Genomic DNA, 26,937 nt, shown 5'->3' with positions numbered 1-26,937 from the left:
GGGTGTCTTGCGCCGCGTATCAGAGATGAGTTGGTCAGAGTCTCGAAGAATGTAGGGCTTCGGAGCCCGGCTCCACATGCCTAGGTGGTAAGTACTTGCACTACGTGTAACTCGTGCACGAAAGGACTCACTAACCGTGGTTGTTTTCAGATCTCGAAGAGTCCGTGCACAGAGTAACTGAACAAATTAACCGTGCTTCTCTAGCATTTATACGAGGATGAGAGTCAGGTACCGAAGCAAAGCGATCGTTCGTTATCATCTGTTGATGTATCATCTGACGGCCTGGTAGTTCGGTGGTAAGTATTGTGTTGTTCTCGTTAGAAGGAGACTTACTAACCGCGAGTAGTGTCTAGAACGGGCGGGCGTTTGACCTCGTCAGCCGAGCAAACTGGTTTTCTCGCCCTTCAGGATTTGTGACCTGGTTGCGTGTTGGATCATTCTGTATCATGTTCGAGTCTCGACTGTTATGTTATTCGGTATACAGCTGAACTGATCGATGCCTCGGGGAGCGTGAAATTGACAAGGTGTAATAGAACACCCGAGTGTATCCTACATGGACGAGTACACAGAGCAGGAGGTTGATATACAACCACCGTCTTCAGAGAGGATAGTTTGTGATGCCGCCTTCCACGGTGTCCCGCGAACCAATAGATTATTCAAAGGGCGGGGTGCCAGATGCTCCTGCCGTTGACGCTCGAAGTGGCCGCAGTGTCCTGCGTGACGGGGTCGGGAGCGAACTTCTCCTTCAGCACGGCAAGCTTCGATCGGTACTCGTCCATCCCGATATATGCGCCACACATGCGGCGCTTCCCATCGAAGGCTGAGCGTCCGTGAAGTACGCGTTGATTGTCGACCACTGCGACTCGAGTTAGCACAAGAGACTCGCCAGCTTTGAGAAGGCGGGACTCACCTACGGCAGTGCCGGGCGACAGCTGCACCCAGTACTCGGAGTCGGGGCTGGTGAGCAGTTTGTACCATGTCCGGATCGCATCGTACCTACGCTCATATGAGACGTCCAACAACTTACAAGATCTGAAACACAAGCGCCGTGTACGCACCATGGCTCGACCTGGTCAGGCCGGAGGTCCCGCAACACACTGCGATCATCGTTATTCCACCGCACCTGCACGAGCTCCCCAGCTTCATGCTTGAGAACGGGCGTGTTGACAGTGTTTGGGGCGAACAAAGCGTCCGCTTCTCCAGCAGCGTGGGTGGGGACCGGGACTGTGGAGAGAAGCTCGTATGCTTCGGGATGGAGCTCCTTCAATATGGACGCAACGTAGAAGCCGTCGACTAGCAGTGTAGCGCCGCCCGTCCCGCCGGTGTGCTCGAGTAAGTGGAAGAGCTGTAATCCGCATGGATCCGTCTGCCGCGAGGCTCTCAGCAAGATTATGGAGCAGGTGGCTTGTTGCTCACAAAGTAGGTGGTGTCTGTGTGCGCCCCAAGGGCGAGTGTAGTATATGCGGTATCTCCCTTGGCGAGATCAGAGGTGAAGTCCCAGAAAGTTCCGTCTGAGAAAGGATTCAGCGAAAATCGTGGTGCACGCGGAGGGTTAGGAAGACAGACATTGCGTCTCTCTGATGAAGCCTATGCGCCGGGAGAGCTCTTCTGTCGCCTCCGGTGTTGCAGGGACACCTGAGATGAAACAAAACCCGAACTTGTCGACGTAAGATAGCCACTTGAATAGGCCAGAGTCATCTGAAGCCATAGCCTCCTCGTGAGTAACAGTTGGCGGGTCCTGCAGAATTTTGGATCCCCAGAGGATACGCCTAAGAGCTTGTTATTGGTTGCACTGCCGAAAGGGATAGCTGGAACGCACTCTGGCTTAGGAGGCTGCATCATGGGGGGATCGTAGGAATTATACCGTAACCATGACCAAGGGTATATTGATGTATGTGGCTGAGATGAAGGCCCTGTCGTGTGGTTATTGACGTGCTTTAGCAAAGCATGCCAGAATGGCTCACAATGGACCTCTAATCCCTCTGGTTTGGATTCTACATGCGTCGGCTTGATTTCCGGAGGTATCTTGAGCGGAGACGATCAGCACTATATCCGATACCTAGTTGGAATTTGACCAAGTGCACCTCAAATGTGTTTACAAGACGCTGTTTAGTGTGTGGATGGAAACAGTGAGGACAGCGGCAGTGGTCTCGCAACCAGATATGATGGCTTGAGCATGTCAGCCCCACATAACATGGATTCGTAGAGGGTACTCACAATCGTGAATATGTTGTCGTATCCCAACCAAGCACAACCTTCTTGTCATCTATCCTGCTACTCGGTAGCTCCGGACTCCTCTGGATCTCATGGTTCGTGGGCTGTGCTGGTGGAGATTCAGAGAATCTTCGACCCGATGTGGAGAAACGCGCGACCAAGGGTATTGATGGACGAGCTGCGTGAGATATCTGTAAGACCGACGTCTCAATCATCACACACTCAGAAGAGTCAGATGCTAGACGAACCGCGAGAGCCTTGTATGCTCCACCTCTGCACGCCGAGTTCAACAGTGAGGAAGCTGCGTGGCGCCGCATAGTAAACTGGGTTCCGCGTCGGGCCCGCTCGCAGGGCGGTTTGTATGCTCGTCCAAGATCAAGGTCGTCGCGAAGTCAGCTCTCCACGCGACTTACGGGAGTCAAGCTGTCGTGGCGATAGGGTGAGAACTGAGTGCAAGAGCTTGGCCGGCGTGGGGGAGTGACGAAGGTCGTCGGCCAGACTCCAGAGATCGACACCGAATCCGACTTCGGGGGCCTCCACGGCTCTCGCCCGGGCCGAGGTCCGCCATCCAAGAATTTACGTAGCGCTCATAAAGGCCCCAGTCGCTTTTCATTTTCTCGATGATCCAAGCCCACCAGAGAGTACGTTACAAGAATGCTATTGGCACTGTTATTCCGCGTTTACTTTCATGCTTTCATACGTTTATCTTCCGCAATAAATCACCGCTTGTTATCTTGTAGGACGCGCCATACCCGTTCTTCAACCGCACGTACTACGCTCGGAGGGGTGTTCAGGCTAAGCATGAAGTACGCAACGTTCCCTAACGTCCTGTAGTTTATTCCAAAGGGCGAGCCGCCTGGCGCCGGGGACAAGCTATCGCTGCCGGTCGGGACAGCTGTCCTGATGGACTCGAGTAATGCTCGCGCAGAGTGAGACTGGTAGCCTGCATGATGGAGGTAGTCAGCAACTACAAGGCTTGGAGATAAGGCGCAGCGCTCTTACCGGCAGCATCGTCCTTGATCTTGATGCTGAGCAGCGTACCAAGAGCCATGACCTCCGCGATGTGGTCCATGTGCGACACGACGTTGACGAATTCCGGGTCCCAGAAGCTCCATACAGCCGCTTCGCTCGTAGCTGTAGGCTCTGCCTGGGTCTGGGGTACCTTCCACTTCTCCCGCGCTTCGCTCCACCAGTCGCTCGCCGCGAGCTTGTCTACTATCTCGAGCGTCTCACGCGCGACCTCGCATCCGACGGGGTATGCCGTGTAGCTGTGTCCGTGCAAGAGCGCGTCAGCCTTGTCGTCGCTGAGGAACGCGCGGTAGATCGAGTCTGAGGCGAGCGTGACCGCCAGTGGCACGAGACCCCCTGTGAGGATTTTTGCGTGCACAGAGATGTCCGGGGTCGTGCCGAGGAGGGGGTGCGTCGTAGGGAAGCCGAGGCGGTAGAACCCGACGAAAACCTCGTCAAAGATGATGGGAAGTCCGGACCATTCAGATGTTGCGGACGATGAGGGCGTGCCGCGGACGACGTCGATGAGGACGCGTTGGAAGAGGGGGTCGACGAAGATCATCCCGCCTGCGCCCATTACTATCGGTTCCAGTATGAGCGCGGCAATCTTCAGCCCGCTGTTTTCCTTGAGCTTCTGCAGCGTCCGTTCAATGTACGTGCGGTACGTATCTGCGAGAGAAGACTGAAGGCGCTCTTCGACGTTGTATGTCCAAGACAACGACACAGTTTCAACGTCGGCCTTGCCATCGTCCGTCTCAGCCGCAATGGCCGGAGGAAGGCTGACCACCGTCTTGCCTTTCCGGATGGAGACCGTCGGAGGATCGAACCAATACCCCTTCGCGTCATGCCACTCGCATGTGTACACGCCAGCGTCCTCGCACGCGTCCATGGCGCCGATGGTGTCTCCGTGGTAGCTGCCCTTCAGCCCGAGGATGCCCAGGTCCTTCCTGCGCGACCCTCCGAGTTGCCCAGCTTCGCGGACTGAGAACGCCCGGAGAGCCATCTTGATCGCGACTTCCATGCCGGTCGAGCCGTCGTCGGAGAAGAACGCGCGCGACGCCCAACCCTTGCCGGGGCCGTTCTGTATGAGACGCTCTGCAAGCTGGAGAGCGGGGAGGTGCGACGCCTCGGGGAACATGACGTGTCCGTATCGGCCGGCCGCGCGCGCTGCGGCCTGGGCCAAGGAGGGGTGGGCATGGCCGAGGGCTTGTGTCCACCAAGAGGCCGAGCCGTCAAGCTGAGGCTCGAGTAGTGACGAAGGCCGTGAAGTGGCGGGGGATGCAGCCGGTGACAAGGTCGGGGCGGGAAGTGTGCGATTACCGTTGTAGATGCTAAAGAAGTCGCCCCATGCACTGTCAATGATATTGACGTCCGCTTCTCCCTTGACATGTCCGTGTTGTACGAAGGGCCACCAGATCGAGTCGAGCGTTCGACGAGGCATAGAGTCAAGCTCTGCTATGCGGCGGGTATGACACTCGTCTAGGTGCTTGACCACCTCGAAGATTGGACTATCGCCGGTCGGGGGTACGATGTCTTGATAGTAGCTCTCAGTAAGGGCGCCATCCTTGGTAGGATCCGAATGGCGCTCTGGGGGAGGTTGGACCGACATCACTGGGACTCCGCGTTCGGCGAAGTAAGGGGACAAGTACCCCCAGTTGCGATAATACTCATCACGGAAGAGCAGTATGGCATCAACGATGTAACCTCGAAGGAGCATTGCTTCATAGGAGGCGATCGTGGAGGAGATACCACCGAGCCTCGAGTCGCCGATCAAGACAGTCGGGAAGAAGAGCGGTCGATAGCTGTCCAGCTGAGTCGTTCCGGATAATGTTGGACTGTGTACGCCTATGATATCGTCAGGAAAACGGCTGAAGGGAGAGGATAGAAAGAACAGAGAGAGGCTATACAAGGCACTCCTAAATCTCACCTCCCGCAGTCTCGACATACATATGGCTAGGGGCCGTAACCTTTTGGGCACAACTGCGGACGTAGCTCGCGACCGCGTTCACGAAGGCATCATCTGTAGGCACCACTCTCTATGACACTGCAGGATTCAGCAATGGCACAAGAACAGAGATGTCACGCAAAATCACCTGAACAACTTCACCCTCGTTTGCACAGCGTGCAGCCAGATGCGGACTTACGGGATCATCGAAGCGGAAGAGACATTTGCTGTGTAAACGGTCTCTATGTTTGCCGGCTAAAACGAGTATACGTCTGTAGTGCGGTTTGGTCAGTGCGGAGCAAGGCCGTTGACTGCGTCGCTTCGGCTTACTCGTCGTCAGCATCTGACAAAGGGCCTGTGCTAACTGGCTTCAAGTAATGCACGATATGGCCATTTGCCGCAGAAGCGCGAACTAGCGCGGACGTGAGAACGGTCTTGCCAACATCTGTGTTCGCACCAAAGATTTGGTGTATCCTCAGATTCCTGAACAACAGGGACATTGATCTAGATGGCCTCTGCTCTCGTTAATACATCGAAAGAGGATGGGGCTCGTATGAAAGCCGGCTTCTGTTAGAACCGAGGGGCTGAAGTGGCCCTTCTAAACCTATGTCATAACGAAGTAATGTCAGTCGGATGACAGACCGCTGCGAATGTGTGCCCTACGTACTGGAGGTTGCTCGTGTCGGAAGCAGTCTCCCCAAAGTTTCCAGTCCAAGACACGCGCGTGACGTAGACGCTTCGATACCGCCGAATATGACTGTTTGTCCTTGTTAGGTTCCGAAGCCTTTGGGACCAATCCCACCGGCCGACGTCACTATGTAACGGCAGGATGGGTCGGCCCAAGATACAAGAGCATATCAGTCAGGGAGGCCGATGCGTTGAGCCTCTATGTAGCAGCAGATTTGCGGACGTAAAGGCGTGTACCTGTAGCCGTCTCATGTGGATCTTACGAAGCTGAGCGGCGCAGCGAGGCTCATACAGGCGCCCATTCAGAAGTCCGTTCATTCATCAGTCCTGGGAGAAACGGACAAGCATGGATGTTGCCTACTGTATGTATGAGCCGATCATGAATGGTTCGCCGCAAAGGCGCAGTCTGGGTCCACCACGTCGCGGGAAACATGTAGGGGATCTGCATGGATGAGCGACGAGTGCGCCCTCGGGGCAGATGCCTGATAAGGAGAATCGCTTATGCAAGCATGGTCAGAGACATGCACCGCGCGCCGCAATGCAGGGCTGTTCTTTTGCATTGCCCCCTCCGCAGGTCTTTTGCGCTGCATTCGACTTTACTCCGAGTCGCCGCGCTCGTACATAATCTGTCACGACGCTTCACGCTCGCACTCTAACGACGTCTGTAGCTACACTCACGACCCACCCCGTCCTCTCCACCTTCCCCTCCACACCTCAGGCTTATCGCCACAACCCTTCTCCGTAGATCCTCATGTCGCTATTAGACAAGATACAGAACGCTGCGCTCCGAGTGCTGCCAGAGAAAAAGCACTCGTTGCCCCTGCAAGCCTCCAGCACTGGCATTGGCAACGGCGGAGTGGTCCCCTTCGAGGATGACGTGAGTCCTCTTCTTTTCATCTCTCGGGATCCCATTCCACCCTCTACATACTACTACCCTCCATCATACTACTTGCAGCACTACGTGTCGAGTGCGCTGTTGCGGGCGACATGCTGTGACTGCGCCGCGAAGCCTACACAACAGCATGAGCTGCGGCTGTAGATGGCTTACGTAAGGTTCATGTTCTTTTGACACTCCCGCCACCCGTCCATGGTCGCGGCTGCAGAGACCGCACAACAGACTACGCAGACAGAGGGATATCTCGTATTCCTCCTCTTCATCCCTATACTGACGACGATATGGATTTGGGTTCATATTCCTTACCTACCGCTTATTGTTGAACCGATCGCTCACGCGAGTGCTCGCTTAGATGATTGTGTCGAAACCCGCCATCGTCTTCCACATCTCGCAAACGTTCTTCAACTTCCTGGCAATGTGTACCATGGCCGGCGCAGCCGGGTTCCAGCAAAAGTGGAAAGTGGGGCCGTGTAAGTTGTGACGCACCGGGAACCTGTGACGCACACGAGCTGACTCTCGATCATGTTCGTGTTCAGCCGGCTTGACTGGCTTTGCCATCTTCATCGCCGTTCTCGGCGTACTCTACTCGCTGTTCATCCTGTTGGTCCCCGTCGTATACGAGAAATACGACAAGGGCGCGCGCCTTGCACGCGCACTTCGAGAAACACGCGTTGGGTTCATTTTGTCGGGCGCTGGCACAGCAGTCAGTCTGCTCATTGCGTGCGTTTTACCATTGTCACTATCCAAACTTCTATCGAGAGACTCACTGCCATGTAGCTTCATCGTTACTATCTCAGCATGGACAGAACCCGGGTGCAAAGACCCGAGCAAGGACCCCCACGCTAAGCTCGGTAAAGACTTCCAGAAGGGTCTCAGTGGTTTCTGCAGCACCAAGAAGGCTGCTGCCATATTCTTTTGGCTTGTATTCGGTATGCTCATACAACGTCATCATCGGAATAGCTTACTTATGGATATCTAGTCTTTTGGTGCTGTTCGCTCACCCTGACCGTCTTGGACTGGCGTAACGGGAAGACTTCTCGCCCACGTGACCCACCCTTCACCCACCCCGTCGAGCAGGCCGAAGGATCCATCTATGAGCGTGCGGATGACCACGACGAAGACGAAATATCGGACGAGGAGGCTGGCCACAAGCCATACTCGGATAACGCAAATAACAACTACTCCTCCCCCTTCAGCGATGCGAACCGTCTTTCTGGTGTCCCTACGAACGCTTCCAGTAATAACCTCTCATACCAGTCCCCATCTGCTCCTGCTTTCAGCCCACAGCCAGCGGGCCGCCCCAGCATCGACGCGTATGGAGCATTTTCTGATCCCGCGCCGTCTGGGTTTGCGGGTGGCTTCGCGCCCAGCCAATATCCGGATGATCAGCCGCGCGTCAGTCGGACAATGCAGTACGCAGACCCCTACGCTGCTGTGCGCGCATCCATTGCGGGAAGCCAAGTTGGCAGCACGACACCTCCGGCGAGTGGCGCACCTCCACCCGGTTACACGTCCTACGGCGGTTACAGGTAGGAGCAGACAAGAGGTGCGCGGACCCTTTACGACTGTTGTAGCTTGATCTGATCTTGCTAGTGGTATGAAGGACACGGATATTTGTTGCTGTTGATTTTCGTGTTGGATATGGTTGCCCATGCTGCACGGCTATAGTGTACTACACGCTAACTTATGACTGCAACCTCTCCGTTTTTCCCGTGTATTACTATAGCTCCCATCTACAAGATATTGCAGCTCAACCTATTCGGATGTCTCGAAGATTTTCAGCTGCAACCGGGTGGCTTCACTCACAAGACCCGATGAGGAGCTCGAGGAATGGAGGGGTGAACACAATTGACCGAAGCGCCAGGAGAAGGATGCGCGCGCGACGCGCCTCGTGGGAAAAGTGGCCACAGCGGCGTTGTTGACAGATGTTTGCATTCAACGTTGTTCCGTTTCCTCCATCTACGACCACCGCTAGCCATGCCCCCCAGGCCGCGCGACCCGCCCGCTGCGCCAGGACTGCTCGCGTCTGCATTCAGCTTTGTGTCGCGGGAGCTCGAGTCGTTTGTTACCGCTGCGACAGGTGGAGAAGTGCAGCAGAAGGTGAGATATCATGCGCGCTTGCTAGGGAAGAGTGGGTGCTGAAGCGACGCGTTCGGCGTACCTAGACACAACCACAAGCATCGAGTTCGCGCGTTACGCTCGATGGGAAGAGGGGGATACGCGATGATGGAGCTGACAGGAGGAGTGAGAGGGATAGGGAGAGGGAGCGAGAGCGGAGGGCGAAGCGCGTGAGGAAGCGGAGCGAGGTTGAAGTCGAGCGGGCGCGGGCGAGACGACGGCTACGCGAGGAGGATAGCGCCGAGCGCGCACAGAAGGCTATTGCGAAGAAGAGGACGCCTGTTACGGAGGGGAGAGAGGAGGAGCGGGAGAGGTCGTCGGAGAGGGAGGCTGCCGATGACGAGGATGGTGAGCTCACGCACTTCTCACACTGGGCCGTCCTTGCGCTCGTGCTAACCTGGGTAGCAGATGAATTGCCTGTACGACCGTTACCAAAACTATTGAAGAAGAGGAGGCGAGATGCTGTTGTCGATGATGTTAGGCATGAGGATGTGGTTGAGGAGGTCGACGAGCCTGGACCGCAACCGCAACCGCGATCGTCACAACAGGGGAAGTCGGCCAAGAAGACCTTTCCTGGTGAGCATCATCTCTACATGATTCAGTGCGTCTATGTAACCAAAGAGCCTCCGAAGATCCAAAAGATCTCATGCCCCCACCACCAGCACCGTCGAAATCGAAATCGATGCCATCACCCCCAACGCCGCTTACTACACGAAACTCTCTCCCCTTTCCGACGATGCCTGGCTCATTTTTCGAACGATCTGCATCCCTCATGCCTGAGGCGATACCAACCCCCATGAAACGTGCCGTCCCGCGTCCTCGCACACCTCCGCCAGCGATCGAGGAAGAACCGGAAGAAGAAGAGGGACAGGCAGACGAACAGCAGATCGCCTTGGCTCCAGAGCGGTCACCTGGACGGGGGCGTTCACAGAGCCTCACGAAGGGAAAGTCGATGGATGCAGATCAGGCAGGGCCTTCGCGGCACCGAGAACCGTCACATCACCGTTCCATATCCACCGAAGAGCTCGAACCTGGACCCTTGGAGCCTGCGGCAAGGTCGACTTCGAGGAAAGGCAAGGAGCGTGCGTGGGATACCTCGGGGGAGATCAGGGTGCGAGGCAAGGAGCAAGAGTTGCACGAGGCTAGGGAGGATCATGCACGGAACGCTCACGCAAGAGACGATAGCGAGCGTGAGAGGGACAAACAACGGATTCGCATGCTTGAAGAGGAGGTCGCTCGTCTGCGGGTCGAGGTGCGTGCGTTACATCCCGCAAAAAGACCATAGTAATCAATCGCGATGCATCTCTAGTTGGCCTCGAAGAGCGGTCCGAATGCCGCTGCGATGATGCCCCCTCCCCCACCACCACCGCCTCCGCCGCATATGCGCGTTCAGGCCTCGACGTCCTCGTCAGGGAATCCAGCGAATTTCTTCGCCTCTGCACGTGCCAATCTCAAACATACCGGGCCTCCAGTCGAGGCACCAATCAACGCGGTCGCGTACGGCGGGGCACGGACGCGCAAGGCGGGTCAGCCCACCGTCAATGTGCCCTCAGATAAGATGGCTGCGTTCTTGCAAGAGATGAAGAGCAAGCGATTGCGCAAGGTGAGCGGGCCGGCTGGGTCGATGGGCCCGCCTCAGTTTGCACCGTCTGCTGCTGGGGATATCGCCGGAGAGACACGGGCAGGCGTGGTCAGCGAGGCGAGGAGGGCGGCGATCTTGGGGGACACTTCGTTTGACACGGGTGTCGCTGCGAGAATATTCATCGGGGAGAAGAGGAAGAGGGACGCGGCGGAGGAACCTATTGGTGAGCCTCACGTTGGATTTCTTATGCTATCGGCACTGCTGACAAAAATGCGGACGTAGCAGGCCCCTTTAAGCGTCGCGAGACAGCTTTCATTCGGTCAGACATCACTGGCGGATCCTCGTCTGCGTCGAGCTCGCAATCGTCACAGTCCTCTACCAGTTCTCAGTCTTCTGCGGCCAGTTCCCAGTCCACGGCGTCTACCTCTTCTCAGTCCTCGGTTTCCCGCTCGAGCTTGTTTGACACAGCCCCCTCTACGTCTCGTCCCCGTACATCCCATTCGAAGTCGAAGGCTCCGCTGCGCATCTGGCCTGCTCGTGCGTCGGAGACCGACCTCACGACGCCTTCTCTATGCTCGGACAACGAGAACGACCACAGTGGGCACAGTGAGGACAAGCTCCCCGACACGCCTTCGGACAGCGGCCGCGGCGTCGGCGCGGATACGGTGCTGCCAAGGGAACTGACAAGCCAACCGCAGCGGCGCGAAGAACCCGAGATCATCGACGTGGACGCGCTGGAGACTCCGCCTCAGGTGAAGCACAAGCCATCTCCCAGTCCCAGTCCCAGCCCCGAACCAGAGCAAACTGCGGGGGCAGGGGCGGAGGCAGAGACCGCGAGGAAGAACGCCTTCGCGCGCAGGATCCCGGAGAGCCCCATGCCGTCGAGGTCGCCGGTGAAGCCGAAGCCGCCTGCGAGGGCGAAGGCTGCCAAGGTTCCCGTGCCCACTAAGCTGCCGAGACGCGTGCCTGTCAATCCGCCCCCGCGGGACGATGGGTCGGACAGCGACGACCCGTTGATTATGGCGCGGGCGCGGACAGAAGGGCTGGGTGGGAGCTTGTTCGACGAGGAGCTGCCTGTCGCTGGGCCTTCGCGCGTCTCCAGGGCGAGAGAGAAGACCGCGACGTCTGCTTCCTCTGGCCACAGCCGCAGTCGATCGTTGTCACAAGCTCAGGCTCAGGCTCAAGCGCAAGCGGAGGCGGAGGCGGAGCTGAAGGGCGAGAGGCCCGCGTCGAGGCTGTCGAACCATGCCAAGCGCCGTCTGACGCTCGACGAGGAGCTCAGGAGGGCGGGGGATAGCTTGTGGAGGGAGTCCTCGGAGGAGCCTCGGCAGCCTCCGAGCGAGCCTGAGGTGGATCTGGACAGCGGGCAGCTCGTCGCATTCGGGACGCGGAGCAGCCAGAGGGGGTTTCTTGCGAGGGGAGGCGGGGCTGGTGCGCCTGTGTTCATGGGCGAGGGGTACGTCCAGGGTGCGGTCGCTGACGAAGGGGAGGAGAGACTACGTCCGAGGGCGAGCACTGGGGCGAGGAGGAGATGAGGCTCTGCGAGCGCGGGTACCGGTGTGTTTATATGACGGACTTGTCGATTTGTCGATTGCTCTCGGTCTGTTGTGCTGTTGTTGCGCATGTCTACTCGCTGTGTCCAGTCTACGTATCCTATCCCCATCTATACGAACGATGTATTGTGGTTATCTGTACTTATTTCTTGAATCTCATCCTTGAAGAACAGACCATTTTTCACGCATTTTCGCACTGGTCCGGACTGGGAAAGACGCGACGGGGGCCTGGCCGGGTGGGGACAAGGGGGCGTCGTGGGCACGTGGGAGAAGGCGAGTATGACAGCGAAGGCGGTGGACGCCGTCGGTGAGCGGACAGCGTCCGACACACGTTCCGACACTTATGCGACGCTGGAGCTCGTGAACAGCGTCCACCACCGCAGTGTCCAGCACAACATTGCCCTCGAGCGCGGCTGTCTCATCAGCCCTTACTCACCTTGCTACGCATTCTCGGAGCGCTGTCCCGTCTCGGTCTCCTTTTCACATTGAAACGCCGGGCACGGGCACGCACAAGTCCGTCTTGCGCTCAACTCCCACTAGGATTTCTTCACCACATCTAGCTCGAGGTTGACTGTACGCTGTGGTCGTCTGCCTCGCGCAAAGCCGAGTTGGAACCTCTAGGCAGTGAGACAAAGTCGAGATGGCGCCCTCCGTAGCCGGCAAGCGGGACCCGTTCGTCCTGCACGCGTCGACCATCGCCCGCGCCCACACCTATCTCGCCTTCGCCGCATTCCTGAGTGCCCTCGCCATCGGCTGCGCGCTCCACTACAAGAAGATTGTCAAGAATGGCGTCGCAGGATACCCTGAGGAGTGGTTCCCGTCCGTGTCCGCAACGTGAGTGCGTTCATTGCTAGTGGCTGAAAGGCATGCAGGGGTAACGAAGAAACCGCTTTGATGGACGCGTATTCGCGTGTCTAGGATCGGAGATTGGTACCCAGAACGAAACATCTTCCAGATCTTGATAGCTATAAATGCCGGTACGTGCTCGCGCTCTGCTGCCCACATTCTTCTGCGCGCGCGCACACACACACACATGAAGCGTGGGATGAGGAATGAGGTTCGATTGGCTACAAAGTCTCTGTATCTAATATTGCTGCGCAGGACCGAGGTTCGCGTTGGTTGCGCTGCAATACTACCTGCACAGGTCCGCGACCTCCAGTATACCAGGCTTTCTCTTCCTAGTCGGGCTGCTCCGCACACTTTCCTGCGGAGGATGGGTCTTCATCACGAGCTCGGACGACCATGATGTCCATGACGTGCTCATGGTTTCCTACATTGTGCTGAACCTGCCGTGGATGTTCGGTTCTCTAGCATTCACGCCTGCGAACCACACTGCTGCTAGACGTCGGAGGTGAGTTCGACGCACGGATAACGACGAAGCACGCTGACCTGCATGCTAGACGATGGACTTCCATAGCGTGCGTTACGTTCGAAGATGGCAGGTAGTTGGAATAGATCGTGAACTGACGCTCTTCTAGTTTCTTCGGCTCTCTTGTCCCAATGATATACTTCTTCATCCAGCATAAAGTGCATCGTATACCAGGAGGCAAGTACCCCTTGTAAACTTGGTACACACCGTGCTTCACAATCTTTTCGATGTGTTGTAGCGTACACGCGGTATAGCTTCTTCGAGTGGAGTCTCATACTCCTGGATGTCATGTACGACTCTTCGGTAGAACTAGACTTGCAAGCAGCGGACTTGAAGGTGAGACCCTACTCCTCAGAATGCTATCAATTGCAAGGATGCTAAACGCATTGCGGTAGATGACTGTAGGGAACTTCGTGGCCAGTTCATCCGAGGCAGACAAAATGTACCAACAGCTTCATCGTCTCGCCTAACTGAATATTGATCGGTGCTTCACACATAGCGCGGATGCTCCTCTCAGTAGTAGCGTGTCCGCCCCTACACCGGTCGCAGCCACGACAGCTGTCAAGTCGGCTGGTGAGAGTACCTCACAACCAAACGGCAAGGAGGCTACTGCAACGAAAGCCACTGCAACACAGTCCCTATACTCGTGTGCACAGCCGACCGTATCGTTCGTCAGCGACGTGTATCTCTGTATGTGCAACGCAGTTACGCTGGAAGTGGCGATGAGAAAGGCTGACCTGGAGCGGAACGACAGCCTACATGTTCTGGTCGGTCTTCACCGCCCTCACGCCGACGCTCTTCTACTTCTCGATCTGGCAGCTCGGCATCTCCGGACAAGAGCTCGCTCTGCTGTCTTCCCTCTCCCCGCTCTTGCTGGGGATCCCTCCGTTCAAGGGATGGGCCTACAGCAGGGAGGGTCGCACGACCCTGCACGTTCTGACGCTGGTCGGCCTTGCTTCGTACTTGTCTTCGAGTCCTATGACTAGACTCCTGTTGGTGTCGTTTGCGAACTCCGCAGCTACTGTCGGTGCGACTGCGGTGTGGTTTGGCGGGGATGATGAGGGAGTTGCATACCAGGCTTTGGGTATGTGTTGCATCTAACGGTGTCGATGATTACGACCTATTCGTACTGACCTGGATCATCAGTCACTGGACTCGGCTTTCTCATGACTTCCCTGTCGAAGCACGCCAACCACTCGAACAACCCTAGTACGTCCTGTGGATTTCGCGCTTTCAGTCGTCATGCTCATCTATATGTGGCAGTCTGGCCATTTGTCAACGAGAATTCGGGCGGATGCAATAAGACTGGCATTGCGCTCGCACTTCTCGCTATCCTTGAGTTCGCGTATCGTCCCGTCCAGTCGCAGCCTGTCAAGCCTGCGAAGTCTGCTCCAACCCCTGCGCCTCAGACGCACTGGTTCCCTGGTGCTATTTTCCTTGGAAGCTTCATCTTCTCACTGCATTCCCTACTAGGCGACCCTAGCACGCTCATCGCCTGGTCATGGACCGGATATCCGATCACCGGCCCCATCCCGAGCCAGCACGGCTCGCTCACGCACCTCGCCCAGGTGCTTGGGCTCGGACTTGCTGCGTTCCTCGCGGGCTCCGCGTCCACCTCTGACGTCCTCGCGCACCCGCTGTACCTCGCGCTCGGATCCGCGAGTGCGTACGTGATGTACACCTACAAGGACTGGACGGGGTACGCGGGTGGGCTGGGCGTCGCGGCGTTCCTCATGAGTCTGGTACCGACCGTGTGGGCGCGCGCGAGGGCGGCTGCGCTGGACGGCGGGGTGGCGAAGACGGCGGCGGTCGCGTGGCTGGTGGTGTGCTTTTTCGACGTCGCGAGCGTGTTCACGGTCGCGTATGCGTTCGTGCCTGGGGGAGAGTACTTCCGCGAGCGAACGAACTGGTACGTTTGTGTCCTTTCGTGCCATCCCTGGACGCCTTGTGTGTGTGCTGAACGGTCGAGTCCTCAGGGTGCTCGCGGCGCAGTTTGCGGGCATCGGTCTTGCGTTCAAGTGGCCTGCGTTGGGCAACGGCTCTGTGGCTCTGACCCTCTCGAAGCGCGCACAGTACACTGTTCAGTACGCGCTTGCGCTCCTGTCGGCGTTGTCGCTCCTCGCGACGCTTTACCACATACCGACCGTGGTGCCGACGCCTCATCGACCTGGGCCGAGGATCGTCAGAGCGGGTATTTGGACGGTGCATTTCGGGATCGACAATCGGGGCAGGGACAGCCAGAGGTTGATGCGGGACTTGATCAAGTGAGCGTTTCTGTCGTGGTCATGAATGAGTGCATGTTTGACGGATTGGCGCATAGGGACATGGAACTGGATGTTGTCGGGTTGCTGGAGACGGACCTCCACGTAAGTGCCGATCAGTAGGCTTTGAGACGCTTAGTGCTGAGACAATCTTCGTAGCGCGTTACCTTTGGGAACCGTGACCTGTAAGTTTACCCCTCTCGCAAGCGGTTTGTTGTGCCTGACCCTCTGGACAAGTACGCGGGTCATCGCAGAAGACCTCGGTTTCGTGAGTCGTTGTTTCATCTGGTTTTGCTCTTGAAGGCGCATGGCTCATTCTGGCCCAGCATGTCGATATAGGTCCGGGGCCTAATCAGCACACCTGGGGCGCGGTGCTACTCTCGAAGGTACGTTCTTTGAACTCGAATGTCGAAGTTACTGTCTGACTGTAGCACCAGTTCCCCATCATCAACTCCACGCACCATCTCCTGCCTTCACCTGACGGCGAGCTTGCGCCTGCTATCGAGGCCTACCTAAATATGTTTGGTACACCGGTCAAGGTCATCGTGTCTCACAATGGTCAAGGTATGACTTTCCAGCCTTCATCCGCGATAAGTGCACCACCATTCACATATGTCATCGCAGAGGAGACTCCACTTGACCGCGAGTTACAAGCCACCGAACTCGCTCGCATCATGGCAGAATCGTACCCCGACCCGGTCATCTTCCTCGGCTACGTCGTCACCAAGCCGCACGCCCCGCGCCCTGCGCCGTATCAGATAATGGTGGAGGACGGCAAGGTGTTCGATATCGACGACGAGGACGCTGACCGCTGGTGCGAATACATCTTCTATCGCGGGCTGTATCGCACGTCCTATGCGCGGGTGTCGAGGGGCATCGTGACAGACACCGAGATGCAAATCGGCCAGTTTGTTGTTCCGCCGTACAAACGGACCATCAGGGACGACAGTAGGACCGCTAGATATCTTCGGTCGTTCAAGGAGTGGCTGCCGGAGGACCATGTGAGTGTCTGATGTATCCTTGGCCCGAAGGCAGAGGTCTGATGCACGTCTCAGTGGTTCCCAATGGAATATTATCCCGAACTTGGCGGCAAGAACGGCCACGGTTATCATGTTTTCAACACAGTGAGCAGTTTGCAGATAACCTTTGGTTACTGATACTCATTGGTAAATGTCCAGCCACTGTACTACAAGCTTCCCGACGAGGCTTTGGGAACCCCCTCCGACGACTGATCTGGTTATGTTGTTGTATCTACATATACACTAGTCTGTTGTAAACTACCTTGCTGTACCCTGTAAGTGCTCGACTTCGCTCTCGTCTTCATCGCTGTCGGACTCCTCTCCGCTGGACTCTGCTTGGTGACTCCCATCATCATCTCCATCGTCCTCCTCGCTCTCCTCACTTTCGCTCTCTTCCGTCTCCTCAGTCTCCTCCGTATCTTCGTAAAATCTATCCAAATCCATATACGCCGCCTTTGCGCCCTCCTGTTGCCGTGAAAATGAGCCTGCAGGCGAGGCGCCGCCGCCCGTCGGCGTGAGTACGATCGGAGTTGGCCTGGCGCTATTTGACGAGATGGAACGCGCGGCGGAAGACTGGGCCGTGAGCACCGGGGGTTGCGGCACATCCGCTTCGGTATCCCGGAGCGAGGACTCCGTGCCCTCTTCCAGCCAGTCGGGCAAGTAGTTGTCGCTCCCCGCCCACTTGCCTGTCACTGCGGCGAGCGAGCCGAAGCGTCCGTGATCGTCGTCTGTCCATACCAGTCAGGGGGAGTATCGCGCGTGGTTAGCTGCTATGAGGTCATGCGCACGAGCAAAGGGGGAATGCAACGTACCATTCGCGGCAGCAGGCTCTTCAGCGGCACTGGACTTGCCTTCGAATAGCACCAGTCTGACTTGCTCGCGTCGCAGGACCACACCACCGACGTCTTCGTGCATATCGTCGCTATCTCCGAGGACGTTTGGGGCGACCCCGGCGAGAAGCGCGCTGAGCATCCGCCCGCGATCGCGCACGTCGTAGTTGAGGTCGTACCGCGCGAGCGAGAAGACGTATCGGTTGAGCAGGCCGATCGTCCGGTCCGCGGGCGACAACACAAGGAGTTTTGCGGCGAGCGTGATGATCTGCAACTTTACGGCTGGCGCCTGAACCACCATGCGAGTGCCTCGTTGAGCGAGCGGAGAAAGCTACGCGAGTGGATGGAAAAGGACGGTACACACCTCTTGCGTGAAGGACTTCGCGGTCTTGCGCAGCACGTCAGGTGCCCACGGAGCTATGCCTTCTGGTCCTGCGTGCGTGAGACCATTGGAATTGTCTGGGGCCGCAGACGATGCGGCGTACTGGCCGACTAGCCATATGACGCAGGCCCGAGCCTTAGGGTGGCGGATCTCGTCTAGACGACGTGCGAGGCGGGAGATGATCTCAAGAGGGGAGAAGGTGGACGGTAGTGCGCCGTACGCTATCGCGTCTTGTTGCTGTTGTAGGCGAATTTGCACTAGTGACTTAAGGACCAGGACGGCATTCGCGACGATCACGTCTACGTCGATTGGTATGAGGACAGAAAGATAGTAGTCACGGATGCTGAGACGAACCGTGTTTGCTCTGGATGAACGACATGAGTGCCGTGAGACACTGCTGGGTGGACTCAGGGATCACGCGTGCGATATAGCCGATGGCTTGTATGGAGTCAGCAACCAACTCGTCGTCAGCATCGTCGGCGTAGCACTGCAAGTCTGCTGCTTTAGTTGTAAGTTGCGCCGAGGGACATAACTTCACTTACAATGAACTCTCGGAGAAGTGATGGATAATTTTCCGGATTGACAACCGCGCGAAGAAGCCGAACCTTATCCTTCTTCACTCGCTGCGGGTCGTCTGCTCTGACCAGAAACGCGATGTATGACTTCGCAAGAACGTCCTGTGGCCAACAACGTGAATTAAGAGGTTTGTTCACGGTGCTTGATACCATACTCACAGTTAACGCAGACGAAGTAATCGCTAGATTGGTGAGAACGATACGTTCGACCTCGGGCGACACGTGCAGAAGTCGCAATAGAGGGGGAACAATCTTCGGTAGCTCATTCTGCGGCGCTAGGTAGTAAATCACTCGTGCAACAGCCAGAACGACCTATAGGCTTTTCGTGCTTAGACACATCTTCTATGAAGAAGCCATAGTTGACCTACAGCAGGGTTGTTAGACTGCAGTAGAGGCTCCGCAGACGTAATGAGCAATTTCAGGTCGCTGTCGACGTCGAAGCTTAATGACGACCCAGCCGCCGTCGCGGGGATGGGTCGAGGCAGCATCACGCGAGCATAGCGGATGAGCAAATTGATGAGGTCGACCTGACCCCATTCGTCCATGTCAATGAGGGTCCTGCACAGTCGTCTATAGTGCTGGTGTAGAAGGTCAAGGCGTGTCGGGCACACAGCTTCGAAGGCGATGGCGACGCTTCCTAGCGAAAGCGGAGACTGGTCCTTCAACAGCGTAGAGATGATTTTGATGAGCTCAGGCTGATGCGTCGAGTCTAAGCTGTCCCACGATTACTCATGAGAGAGACGATGCGCGGAGGAACGTATGACTGACTGATAGAGCTTCGGTATGGCCAGTGCGGCGGCTTTGCGGACGTACGGGCTGATGTCGGCGGCACACTTCTTGATGGCGAGCATGACGATGCTGCCAATCATGGGCACCTGTATTCCGGAGAGTACGCGGAGGGCCATGGCACGGATGAGGGGGTTAGGATCGGAGAGGTCCTTCTGGAAGGTGTTGATGGACAGGAGCGCAAGGTCCGGCTCCTGCTCGGCGTAGCGGAGGAGATAGATGTACACGAGCTTCCGGATCTCGAGGTTATGAGAGGCTACATTCTTGACCACTTGAGCAAAGAACTCGGAGACGTTCCTGCCCTTGGAGACCAACTACATGGGCGTGCACTGGTCAGAGAATGCGCTTGGGATAAATCAACGGGTCAAAGGCAGACGCACGGCGAGGAGCCTCTTCATTGCCTCAAGCTTCTCCCTGTCACTGTTCGAGTCCAACTGTTTCCGGATATTCTTGACCTTTTCCTCTGGGTTGTCGAGGTAGGCCGAGCCGGAAGCCCGCAGGCTGAGGTCCCTAGTCTGTTCCGAGAGAGTCTCTTGAAGGCGGGCTCCCAGCCTGACGGCATTTTCGGTAAGGACATTGAGGTTCAAAGCAGCCATGGTGGTATACCGCTACGAGTGCATGAGAGAAAGTGGAGAACGGATCAACAGCCGCAGGGGGAGGCCAGGATCAGGCTACCGACTTCGCTAATATTGAATAAACAAGCGCCCTCCCATGTCATGACGTCTGAGGTTCGCGCAATGCACACAGATTCTGCCTTCACCAACTGGAGCTCAGACGAGCGAACATGTGTACAGAAGTGTCTCAGTAGCTGCGGGGCGGATATATCGATAGCATGCTAGACAAGCGTAAAAATACACAGCGGACACGACTAATATAATCAAGAAACAACAACAGATGCGACGACAGGTGGCGAGAGGATGGATGAGATGATATAGACGAGAGGGGAATCTGCCAGCGGGGAAGGATGAAGATGATAAAGGGAAGGCGAACCAGATATGGAGGGCAGCCGGAACGAAGACAAGCGGCCAAGAACGTGAACGAGTCGAGCCCTGGACGAGACGAGGCAGGCAGCGGCGCGCATACTAAAAGCACAGCGAAATATGTTACGAGATAAGAGCAGCCCAGGTCCACGTCGGTATTATATCACCACACAGTCCGCCGCACATTGCCTCCCCCGCTCCGCGCCCCGAGTCTCCAGGTTCCTCTAAAATCGTGACTATGATGTTGACGAGTAGATCGCCCACGGCTGCTCCAGTGCTGGCATGGGCTGGTCCCACTTCCAGCTGTCCGTCGAGTTGTAGAACGCGGACTCGCCCCCGTCGATCGCCCGCCAGAGGTCCTGCGACATCGAGTCGCCCCCCGACGGCTCGCTCTTCGGGTCGGCGATCTTCGCGATATCAGCTCCTGTAGAGGCTGCCGGATGCACCTCAGTCTCCGACGCAGATCCTGGACTGGGACCGACTGACGACGATGCCTGTACCAGATCTGGCGTGTCCGCCTTCGACCCTGAGTCCTCCTCGGGCAGCCCGTACGATGTGAAGTCGAAGAAATCGGCCGGGTCGACCGCAGACGCTTTTGGCGACGAGCTCCCCACGTTGATGCTCTCGATGAAGCTGGAGGTGGCTAATGACATGCCGTCGTCCGCGGCGACCGGGTACGCCTTCAAGATCTCGTCCAGCGACTCCGCGATCTCCGTCTTCAGTATGTCCTGCCCGTCGCCTTCGCCGCCGATCTGCGTCAGCCAGCTCGACATCTGCTCGAGGAACTTCACGGTGTCCTCGTCCGTCTTCGCGCCGTCTGCCTCCGCCTGCCGCTTCACGAGAATATCGCTAGGCGCCTCGTCCCATTCCGTCTTGATCTTCTTGGCGGACGGAGGCGCGGATGCGCTCGTCGATGCGACCGACTCTTCTTCCCGTGGCCGCTTCGAGCCTGACGAGGGCTCCGGCGTAGGCGCGTTCGCGGGAGTAGCAGCAGCAGGCGTAGCGGGCAGCTTCGTCTCCGAAGGACCAGCGGCTGGACTAGCAGCGGTGCCGGATTTAGTAGACACCTTCCGCTGCTTCGGCTGCGCTTTGGGCTTCGGGGCGGGCTTGTTTCTGGGAGACCTGGGAGTCTGCGGAGAGTTGATGTGGGTGGGTGTGGGAGCGGAGGCTACATCGCCAGACGGTTTTGGCGTCGGCTTCTTGGAAATCGACGGCGTGCTGACGACATGCGGGGATGAAGCGGACGCCGCAGGCGTGTGTGCGGGAGCCCCAGGAGGTGACAAGGCGGACGGTGTGGGCGCGGGCTGTGCGGTGGGAGGTCGAGGGACGGGTAGTGGCCCTTGACGTTGTGGCCCAGTCGACGGACCAGGCTGGCTGTGCGTACTTGGACCCGCCTGGGCCTGACTGCCGTCTGCAGGTGGTCCCGAACGCATGGCGTTGTTCACCCACGTCGTGAACGCATGGTTCGCCTGGTTGACCTGCATGATCATCTGCTGCACCCACTGCAGCGGCATAAAGTACTGCGTTGGGTTGCTCGACAGCATTTCGCGTTGCTGCTGGACCACAGAAATCTTTCAAAGCCGAATGTCATTGAACATGATTCATTCCAAAGCAAGGACACGCTTACCATCATCACTAGCTTCTTGATCACGTCTTCCCTCATGCACACCGCAAGATGAGGCAGCTTCTGGTCCAGCGTCGTCACCAGACGGTGCAAGTGCTCGAACTGCGCGTTGTATTCCAGACGCTGAGCGTCACCTATGTGGACCGGGCGGGTCGTGGGGAATTGAACGTCTGTTTCACACAGTTAGCCAACGTCGGAACAACGCAGACGGTGCACTCCAGTAAGACTTACGCTTGTTCTCCTCCTTGAGTCGTCTGACCATCTCCACCGCCGCCGCCATCTGTGCGGGAGTTGGACGGCCGGTTGAGATAGGCAACATCCCGGGAGCACCACCCGGTCGCTGCTGCCCCTGCTGCTGTTGCTGTCCGTTCGGCGGCATCGACGACGTCGACGGCATGCTCATCCCCTGCGGGAGTTGCCCGGGCTGCATGGGCGGCTTCGCATGGCCGTTCATCCCGTTCGCCATGTTCATGCTGTTCGCCTGGTGGTGGAGCATCGCGTTCGCGTTCGCCATCGCGGGGTTCGACACGTTGCGCGGCTGACCCTGCGCCGCGATCTGGATGTTCTTCGCGAAGTCGCGCTGCTGCTGGAGCGTCGCCTTCAGCTGGTCGCGGTGCTTCTCAACGAGCGCGATGATGTGGTTCGGCACCCCGCGCGCCTGCAGCTCAGGGGCGGAATGCGCCGCGTAGCTGATAATCTCGCTGAGGGCCTTCGGGTCCTTGATGTCGCTCAAGCCCTGAGGAGCCGCGGGGCCCGACGGGCCAGCGGACATGTCGCCACCGTTGACCTTCTGCCCGAGAATCATGAGCCGTCGGTGCTGGAAGAGCTGGCGGAGATATTGGCTGTCGAAGTCCTGCAGGCACCGCTTGTACACCTGCTCGATGTGAACGGCGATAGCAGGCCCTGACCTAGCTGGCTCGTGGCCGTTACCAGGGAAGTTAACGAACCCGAGCCGCCCCGCGATGACCGGCCACTGTTCCTGCGAGATCACGAGAGTGGGAACGAGCTGAGGAATCTGGTTCGGCGCAATCTGCTGGACGTTGATCCGGTAGCCGTTCTGGCTCATGACCTCGTAGTGCAGCTGGTACAGGTCGATCTCGCGACCCTCGACCTTGAGCATGGTCTGGTCGACGGGATGTTTCGGTATCCATTGCTGGAAGTAGGCCTTCGTGAAGTTTTCACGCGTTAGCGGAGAGTACGACATGTTGAACGGAGGGCCGACGCCGTTTGGAAGAGAGTTCGGCCTTCCGTTGGGAGTGGGCTGCGCACCGCCATGGGACGGCGCGCCGCCGTTCGGTACGGGCAAGGGTGTTGGTATCGCGCGCTGGGGCATGTTCGGCTGCGACGCGGCCATCTGCTGTTGGAGCTGAGGCGTACTCATCTGAGGACCCGAAGGCTGAGATGTTGCGTTAGGAGCCAAATGGGCAGCTGTGGATACAGGACGGGGGCTGTTGAACTGGGGGATCTGCGAGGGATTCTGCTGCATCCAACCGATCTGAGTTGGGTTCTGAGGGCCACCGGGTAGACGTTGAGGAGGGACGGGCGACGGGCCCGTGGTTCTCCTGATGGATTAAGTGTGAGTCCGCCGCACAAAGCGCTTTTGCGCCATTTTTGTGACACTCACATCTCAACGCCATTCTGGTAGGCGGGGTTTGCCCCATTGACAGCATTCATGCGCAAGAAGTTCATGATCTTCGTCAAAGTCTGCCTGCGATCCATCAACTCCTTCTGCACCTTGCTAATCTCGGCGGCAATGGCGTCCTGCGGAGCCTGAGGAGTCATCGCCTGGCTCTGAAGCGCCTTGATGCGATTCTCCCCGGCCATAATCGCCTGTCTGAACTCGTGCGCCTTCATCGACATCTCCTGTATACTGATAGGTCGTCGCATGTGCTGTTGACCCTGCATCTGGCCTTCCTGCATAGGAGGCATCATGGCGTTCGGTGCGCGATTGGGGCCCATACCGTTCTGTGGAGGGTGGTTCTGGAGATTGTGCTGCATCTGTACGGGGTTCATGTTACTGAAGAGGCCAGGGGGAAGCTGAGGCGCGTCCATCCGCGATGGCTGCTGGTGCGAGGCCTGCGATTGCGCGTGCGACTGCTGCTGCTGCTGCTGCTGTTGTTGTTGCTGTTGCTGCTGCTGCTGCTGCTGTTGTTGTTGTTGTTGTTGTTGCTGCTGTTGCTGCGCCAATTGTCGCTGAAGGGCGGCCATGGGATTGGGGTTGGAGACGCCGTTCTGGTTTTGCTGGTTCTGAGCCATCATGAGGTCGAGCTGGCGCATGGGACCCTGATTCTGGAACATCTGCGCCGGATTACGGGCAAGCGTCTGGAAGTTGGCGAAGTTCTGGCCGGGAGGTACGTTCCCAAATTGCGGCTGGGCGTTCGGAAGGCCTTGAGAGGGGTCGTGCGGAAATGGAGAGGAGTTATTAACGCCGAGCTGAGGGACGCCGCCGGCAAACTGACGCTGCTGAGCCATGACCTGCGGGTTTGCTTGTACACCACCACGCTGGCGGAGGAGTTCGAGCATCTACCGGGGAGAGTTGGAGGAGTGAGTAAGGGTGAAGCGGACGCGACAGGCAAGACAGCAGGAATTGATGACATAATCAGACGGGCGTGAGTAAATACTTCAATGTGAGATTAAGGCGGTGGAGAGAGCGATGGAGGGGGGAGGCGAGGCAATCCACGCCGTGCGATGGATGAGCCGACCACTTGATGCGCGACAAGGCGAGCGATGGATATACGGGTAGAGTGTGGTGTCATGGAGGGGGTGGGCTGGGCACAACCACGATGACATGACTGAGAGCTAACTCACCTGCTGATTGAGCTGCCCACCGTTTCCCTGCTGCTGTGCGCGTAGTTGTGCTGCAAGCTGCTGCTGCTGCTGTTGTTGCTGTTGTTGCAGCTGCCACATCCGGTTCTGGTCGATGCCCATATTAGGCATGCCTTGCTGAGGGCCCGGCTGGGGCTGTGGCTGCGGGAGACCGGGCTGCCCACCGACGACATAGTTGTTGGGGAGCATGGTGAGGAAGTCGGGGTGTGAAGCCAACGCGGCCGATGGGGGGTGGATTGGAGAGGGAGGGGCGGAGTGGGGGCTGGGCTAGTCTGAGAGACGGCCCCGAACGGATATGAGGGCCGGGGGACCGCACAAGGCGGCGGGTGATGTGGGGTCGGGGGCCGGCGGGGAGAGCGGGTTGCGCTCGAGGGACGAGCGGAGGGGGGGAGGGGAAGGGGAGGATGCAGACGGGCGATGAGGACGGTGGTGGTGGGAGGGAAGAGCGGTCGGGGGCAACGTGAGTTCGGCGAAGCCCTGAATAACGGTATACACGCTCAAACACAAATCTGTGGCGGAGCCTGAACAGCCGCCCAAGTCCTCCTTTCCGTCTTCTCCGCCTCGACGCTGCTCGACGCGGGACCTCGACGACCAGGCGTCGTTGGGCTCCGAATATTATGTGGACTCGGTTTGACCAAGCCCGCCACGTCTTTCGACGCGCAAGGAGGCGTCATCCGCGATGTACAAAACTGTGACACGCCGTGACCGTAAACTGTGACCTCCCTAATCGGGCTGAAGCCAGGAAGCGCCTGGGCCGTCCCGACCGGCGCCTTGGTCGGAGGATTGTGCGTCGACGAGTGCTGGCGCTGCGCCCTCAGCCTCGCACACAACGCCAAGGCGCCACGCTCGTAATAGTACTCAACAAGGACGCTGGATCAGTGTCTCTGCTTTTCCCCCGCACGGCTCCTGCGTGTGCACAATCTGCTATCGGGCAGACATCTGACCACTCCGGGACGTCTCGCAGAGACGCTTCGTGCCAGCAGCCAGCCCGGGCCCACCTGCTCGAGGATGCATGTGTGCGTCACCGTCCGGTCCATCCTCCCTCTCCGATATTACGCTCGAACCATCGTCGCGGCCTCTTCCTCCGTATCTCCCCGGCAAGTGCCCGGCCTCCGTCTTGTTTCCATCCTCGCCTCCGGGTCTGTCACACTTGGACGATATGCCGCTGCCCATAACGTCTCTGCATCTGCTTAGATACGCGTTAACCATACGACATGCCACCCCGCGACAGTCGTCCTTGTCTGCCAGACAGCCGCGCAAATCTGCACTAACCGCCCTCGACTGACGTATAAGGCAAGTGCGGTCGGCAAGCGGGAGTTGCGGACGAAAGGCGAAGAGCCCACTGCACTCTGGCCGCCCCCGCGCGCATCTGCAGAACGCCCGCGTTCCGTCCAGTCTATGTAGCACCACCGTAAGCCAGCCAGGGCAACGGTCGACAGACTCGATACTTGTGACAACGGCCCAGCCGCCCACGAACCCATCGCGATCGTTTTTGTTGACCGTCGCTCGCGATCGGACCACGGTCTCCAGCCTGGCCATGGACCGCACGCATGCTTATTTTGTCTTGTGCACCCTCGGCCCCGATGCATGCTGCTTCCGGTCAGCGTTCGCGTGTTGACATATTCAGGAAAGAAAGCGAGTTTCCGTGGCTTGCTTGCGGACGTCCCGTGCGCTCGTATACGCCCAAACTCGGCCTCCCCCCTCGGAGCACGGGACGGACGTCGGGACGAACGTGCTCGCCCGGGGGCATTCGTGCGCTCGCGTGTCGTAAGTGCTCTACCTGCTTGTCCCGCTGCATATGGTGGTTTCCACATCTCTCTTGGGGCAATGCGGCCGGCGGGACGCCTGCACGCTCGAGCCCAGCCTGTGGGACGCCGGGCGTGACTTTCCCCCTGGGTGTAATGATACGGGTGTCGCCTGATTCACACAAGTCCAAAGTACACTGAACCAATCTCTAGATTGAGAGGGCGTATACTATGGTGGACGTGGTGAAAGGCTGAGAAGCCTTCGCCACGTCGCGCGGATCCAGATGGATCAGCGCCGATCACCATGACGATCCAGATTTAGATACAAGATGTAGATTAACTATGTAGATAAGATAAGGTAATGAACGATCCGTTACATTCTCCCCCTTCAGAACCTGTGCCAGGTTCTCATATGATACCAATGAGGAATAGGGAGTGCATGGAATAGCCATGTCCATATGAGAGAAGGGAAAAGCATAAGCGTCCGATAGGACGCGCGATGATGATGCGATAGAGGAAATGTTGATGCGGCGGGCGT

The 26,937-nt window shown here is 57.8% G+C and overlaps 6 protein-coding genes across 6 annotated transcripts; 3 read left to right on the top strand and 3 right to left on the bottom strand.

Moving 5' to 3' along the window:
- Positions 1–205: 205 nt before the first annotated feature.
- DICSQDRAFT_178141 (mitochondrial protein) lies at positions 206–2,671 on the bottom strand. Its single transcript, XM_007362208.1, has 11 exons — positions 2,463–2,671; positions 2,218–2,405; positions 2,085–2,169; positions 1,965–2,025; positions 1,820–1,913; positions 1,567–1,769; positions 1,417–1,511; positions 1,059–1,366; positions 911–996; positions 338–856; positions 206–282 (listed from the first exon to the last, which is right to left on the bottom strand). Exons 1-10 carry the CDS (start codon positions 2,529–2,531, stop codon positions 657–659), a joined length of 1,389 nt encoding a protein of 462 aa, XP_007362270.1. The 5' UTR covers positions 2,532–2,671; the 3' UTR covers positions 206–282; positions 338–656.
- Positions 2,672–2,813: 142 nt separating this feature from the next.
- DICSQDRAFT_133242 (onanonoxo-7-onima-8-eninoihtemlysoneda) lies at positions 2,814–5,864 on the bottom strand. The gene is made up of 6 exons (XM_007362207.1): positions 5,835–5,864; positions 5,498–5,771; positions 5,316–5,439; positions 5,150–5,258; positions 3,217–5,067; positions 2,814–3,157 (listed from the first exon to the last, which is right to left on the bottom strand). Exons 2-6 carry the CDS (start codon positions 5,665–5,667, stop codon positions 2,934–2,936), a joined length of 2,478 nt encoding a protein of 825 aa, XP_007362269.1. The 5' UTR covers positions 5,668–5,771; positions 5,835–5,864; the 3' UTR covers positions 2,814–2,933.
- A 1,077-nt stretch (positions 5,865–6,941) lies between these two features.
- On the top strand, positions 6,942–8,282 carry DICSQDRAFT_52495 (uncharacterized protein; the record flags this gene model as incomplete). The annotated part of the gene is made up of 5 exons (XM_007362206.1): positions 6,942–7,040; positions 7,102–7,219; positions 7,286–7,469; positions 7,527–7,678; positions 7,729–8,282. 5 exons carry the CDS (start codon positions 6,942–6,944, stop codon positions 8,280–8,282), a joined length of 1,107 nt encoding a protein of 368 aa, XP_007362268.1.
- Positions 8,283–8,726: 444 nt separating this feature from the next.
- On the top strand, positions 8,727–11,984 carry DICSQDRAFT_166635 (uncharacterized protein; the record flags this gene model as incomplete). The annotated part of the gene is made up of 6 exons (XM_007362205.1): positions 8,727–8,849; positions 8,915–9,215; positions 9,276–9,443; positions 9,530–10,119; positions 10,177–10,672; positions 10,735–11,984. 6 exons carry the CDS (start codon positions 8,727–8,729, stop codon positions 11,982–11,984), a joined length of 2,928 nt encoding a protein of 975 aa, XP_007362267.1.
- Positions 11,985–12,486: 502 nt separating this feature from the next.
- On the top strand, positions 12,487–19,849 carry DICSQDRAFT_178137 (uncharacterized protein). Its single transcript, XM_007362204.1, has 28 exons — positions 12,487–12,836; positions 12,921–12,979; positions 13,104–13,353; positions 13,403–13,420; positions 13,481–13,548; positions 13,610–13,707; positions 13,767–13,813; positions 13,871–14,061; positions 14,126–14,455; positions 14,518–14,580; positions 14,635–15,280; positions 15,348–15,635; positions 15,692–15,737; positions 15,792–15,817; positions 15,870–15,900; positions 15,959–16,018; positions 16,070–16,196; positions 16,257–16,633; positions 16,688–16,756; positions 16,811–17,379; positions 17,464–17,770; positions 17,846–18,162; positions 18,218–18,350; positions 18,406–18,540; positions 18,598–18,750; positions 18,807–19,152; positions 19,207–19,538; positions 19,605–19,849. The coding sequence occupies exons 1-20, from the start codon at positions 12,643–12,645 to the stop codon at positions 16,862–16,864; spliced, it is 3,042 nt and encodes a 1,013-aa protein (XP_007362266.1). The 5' UTR covers positions 12,487–12,642; the 3' UTR covers positions 16,865–17,379; positions 17,464–17,770; positions 17,846–18,162; positions 18,218–18,350; positions 18,406–18,540; positions 18,598–18,750; positions 18,807–19,152; positions 19,207–19,538; positions 19,605–19,849.
- A 190-nt stretch (positions 19,850–20,039) lies between these two features.
- Positions 20,040–24,894, bottom strand: DICSQDRAFT_79922 (uncharacterized protein). Its single transcript, XM_007362203.1, has 5 exons — positions 24,637–24,894; positions 23,453–24,351; positions 22,060–23,390; positions 21,832–21,998; positions 20,040–21,775 (listed from the first exon to the last, which is right to left on the bottom strand). The coding sequence occupies exons 1-5, from the start codon at positions 24,841–24,843 to the stop codon at positions 20,441–20,443; spliced, it is 3,939 nt and encodes a 1,312-aa protein (XP_007362265.1). The 5' UTR covers positions 24,844–24,894; the 3' UTR covers positions 20,040–20,440.
- Between the last annotated feature and the right edge of the window lie 2,043 nt (positions 24,895–26,937).

The sequence above is a fragment of the Dichomitus squalens genome (genome assembly GCF_000275845.1).
Source record: "Dichomitus squalens LYAD-421 SS1 unplaced genomic scaffold DICSQscaffold_4, whole genome shotgun sequence".
In the NCBI taxonomy this organism is placed as follows: Eukaryota; Fungi; Basidiomycota; class Agaricomycetes; order Polyporales; family Polyporaceae; genus Dichomitus; species Dichomitus squalens.
This window is presented reverse-complemented; position numbering and strand designations above follow the sequence as displayed.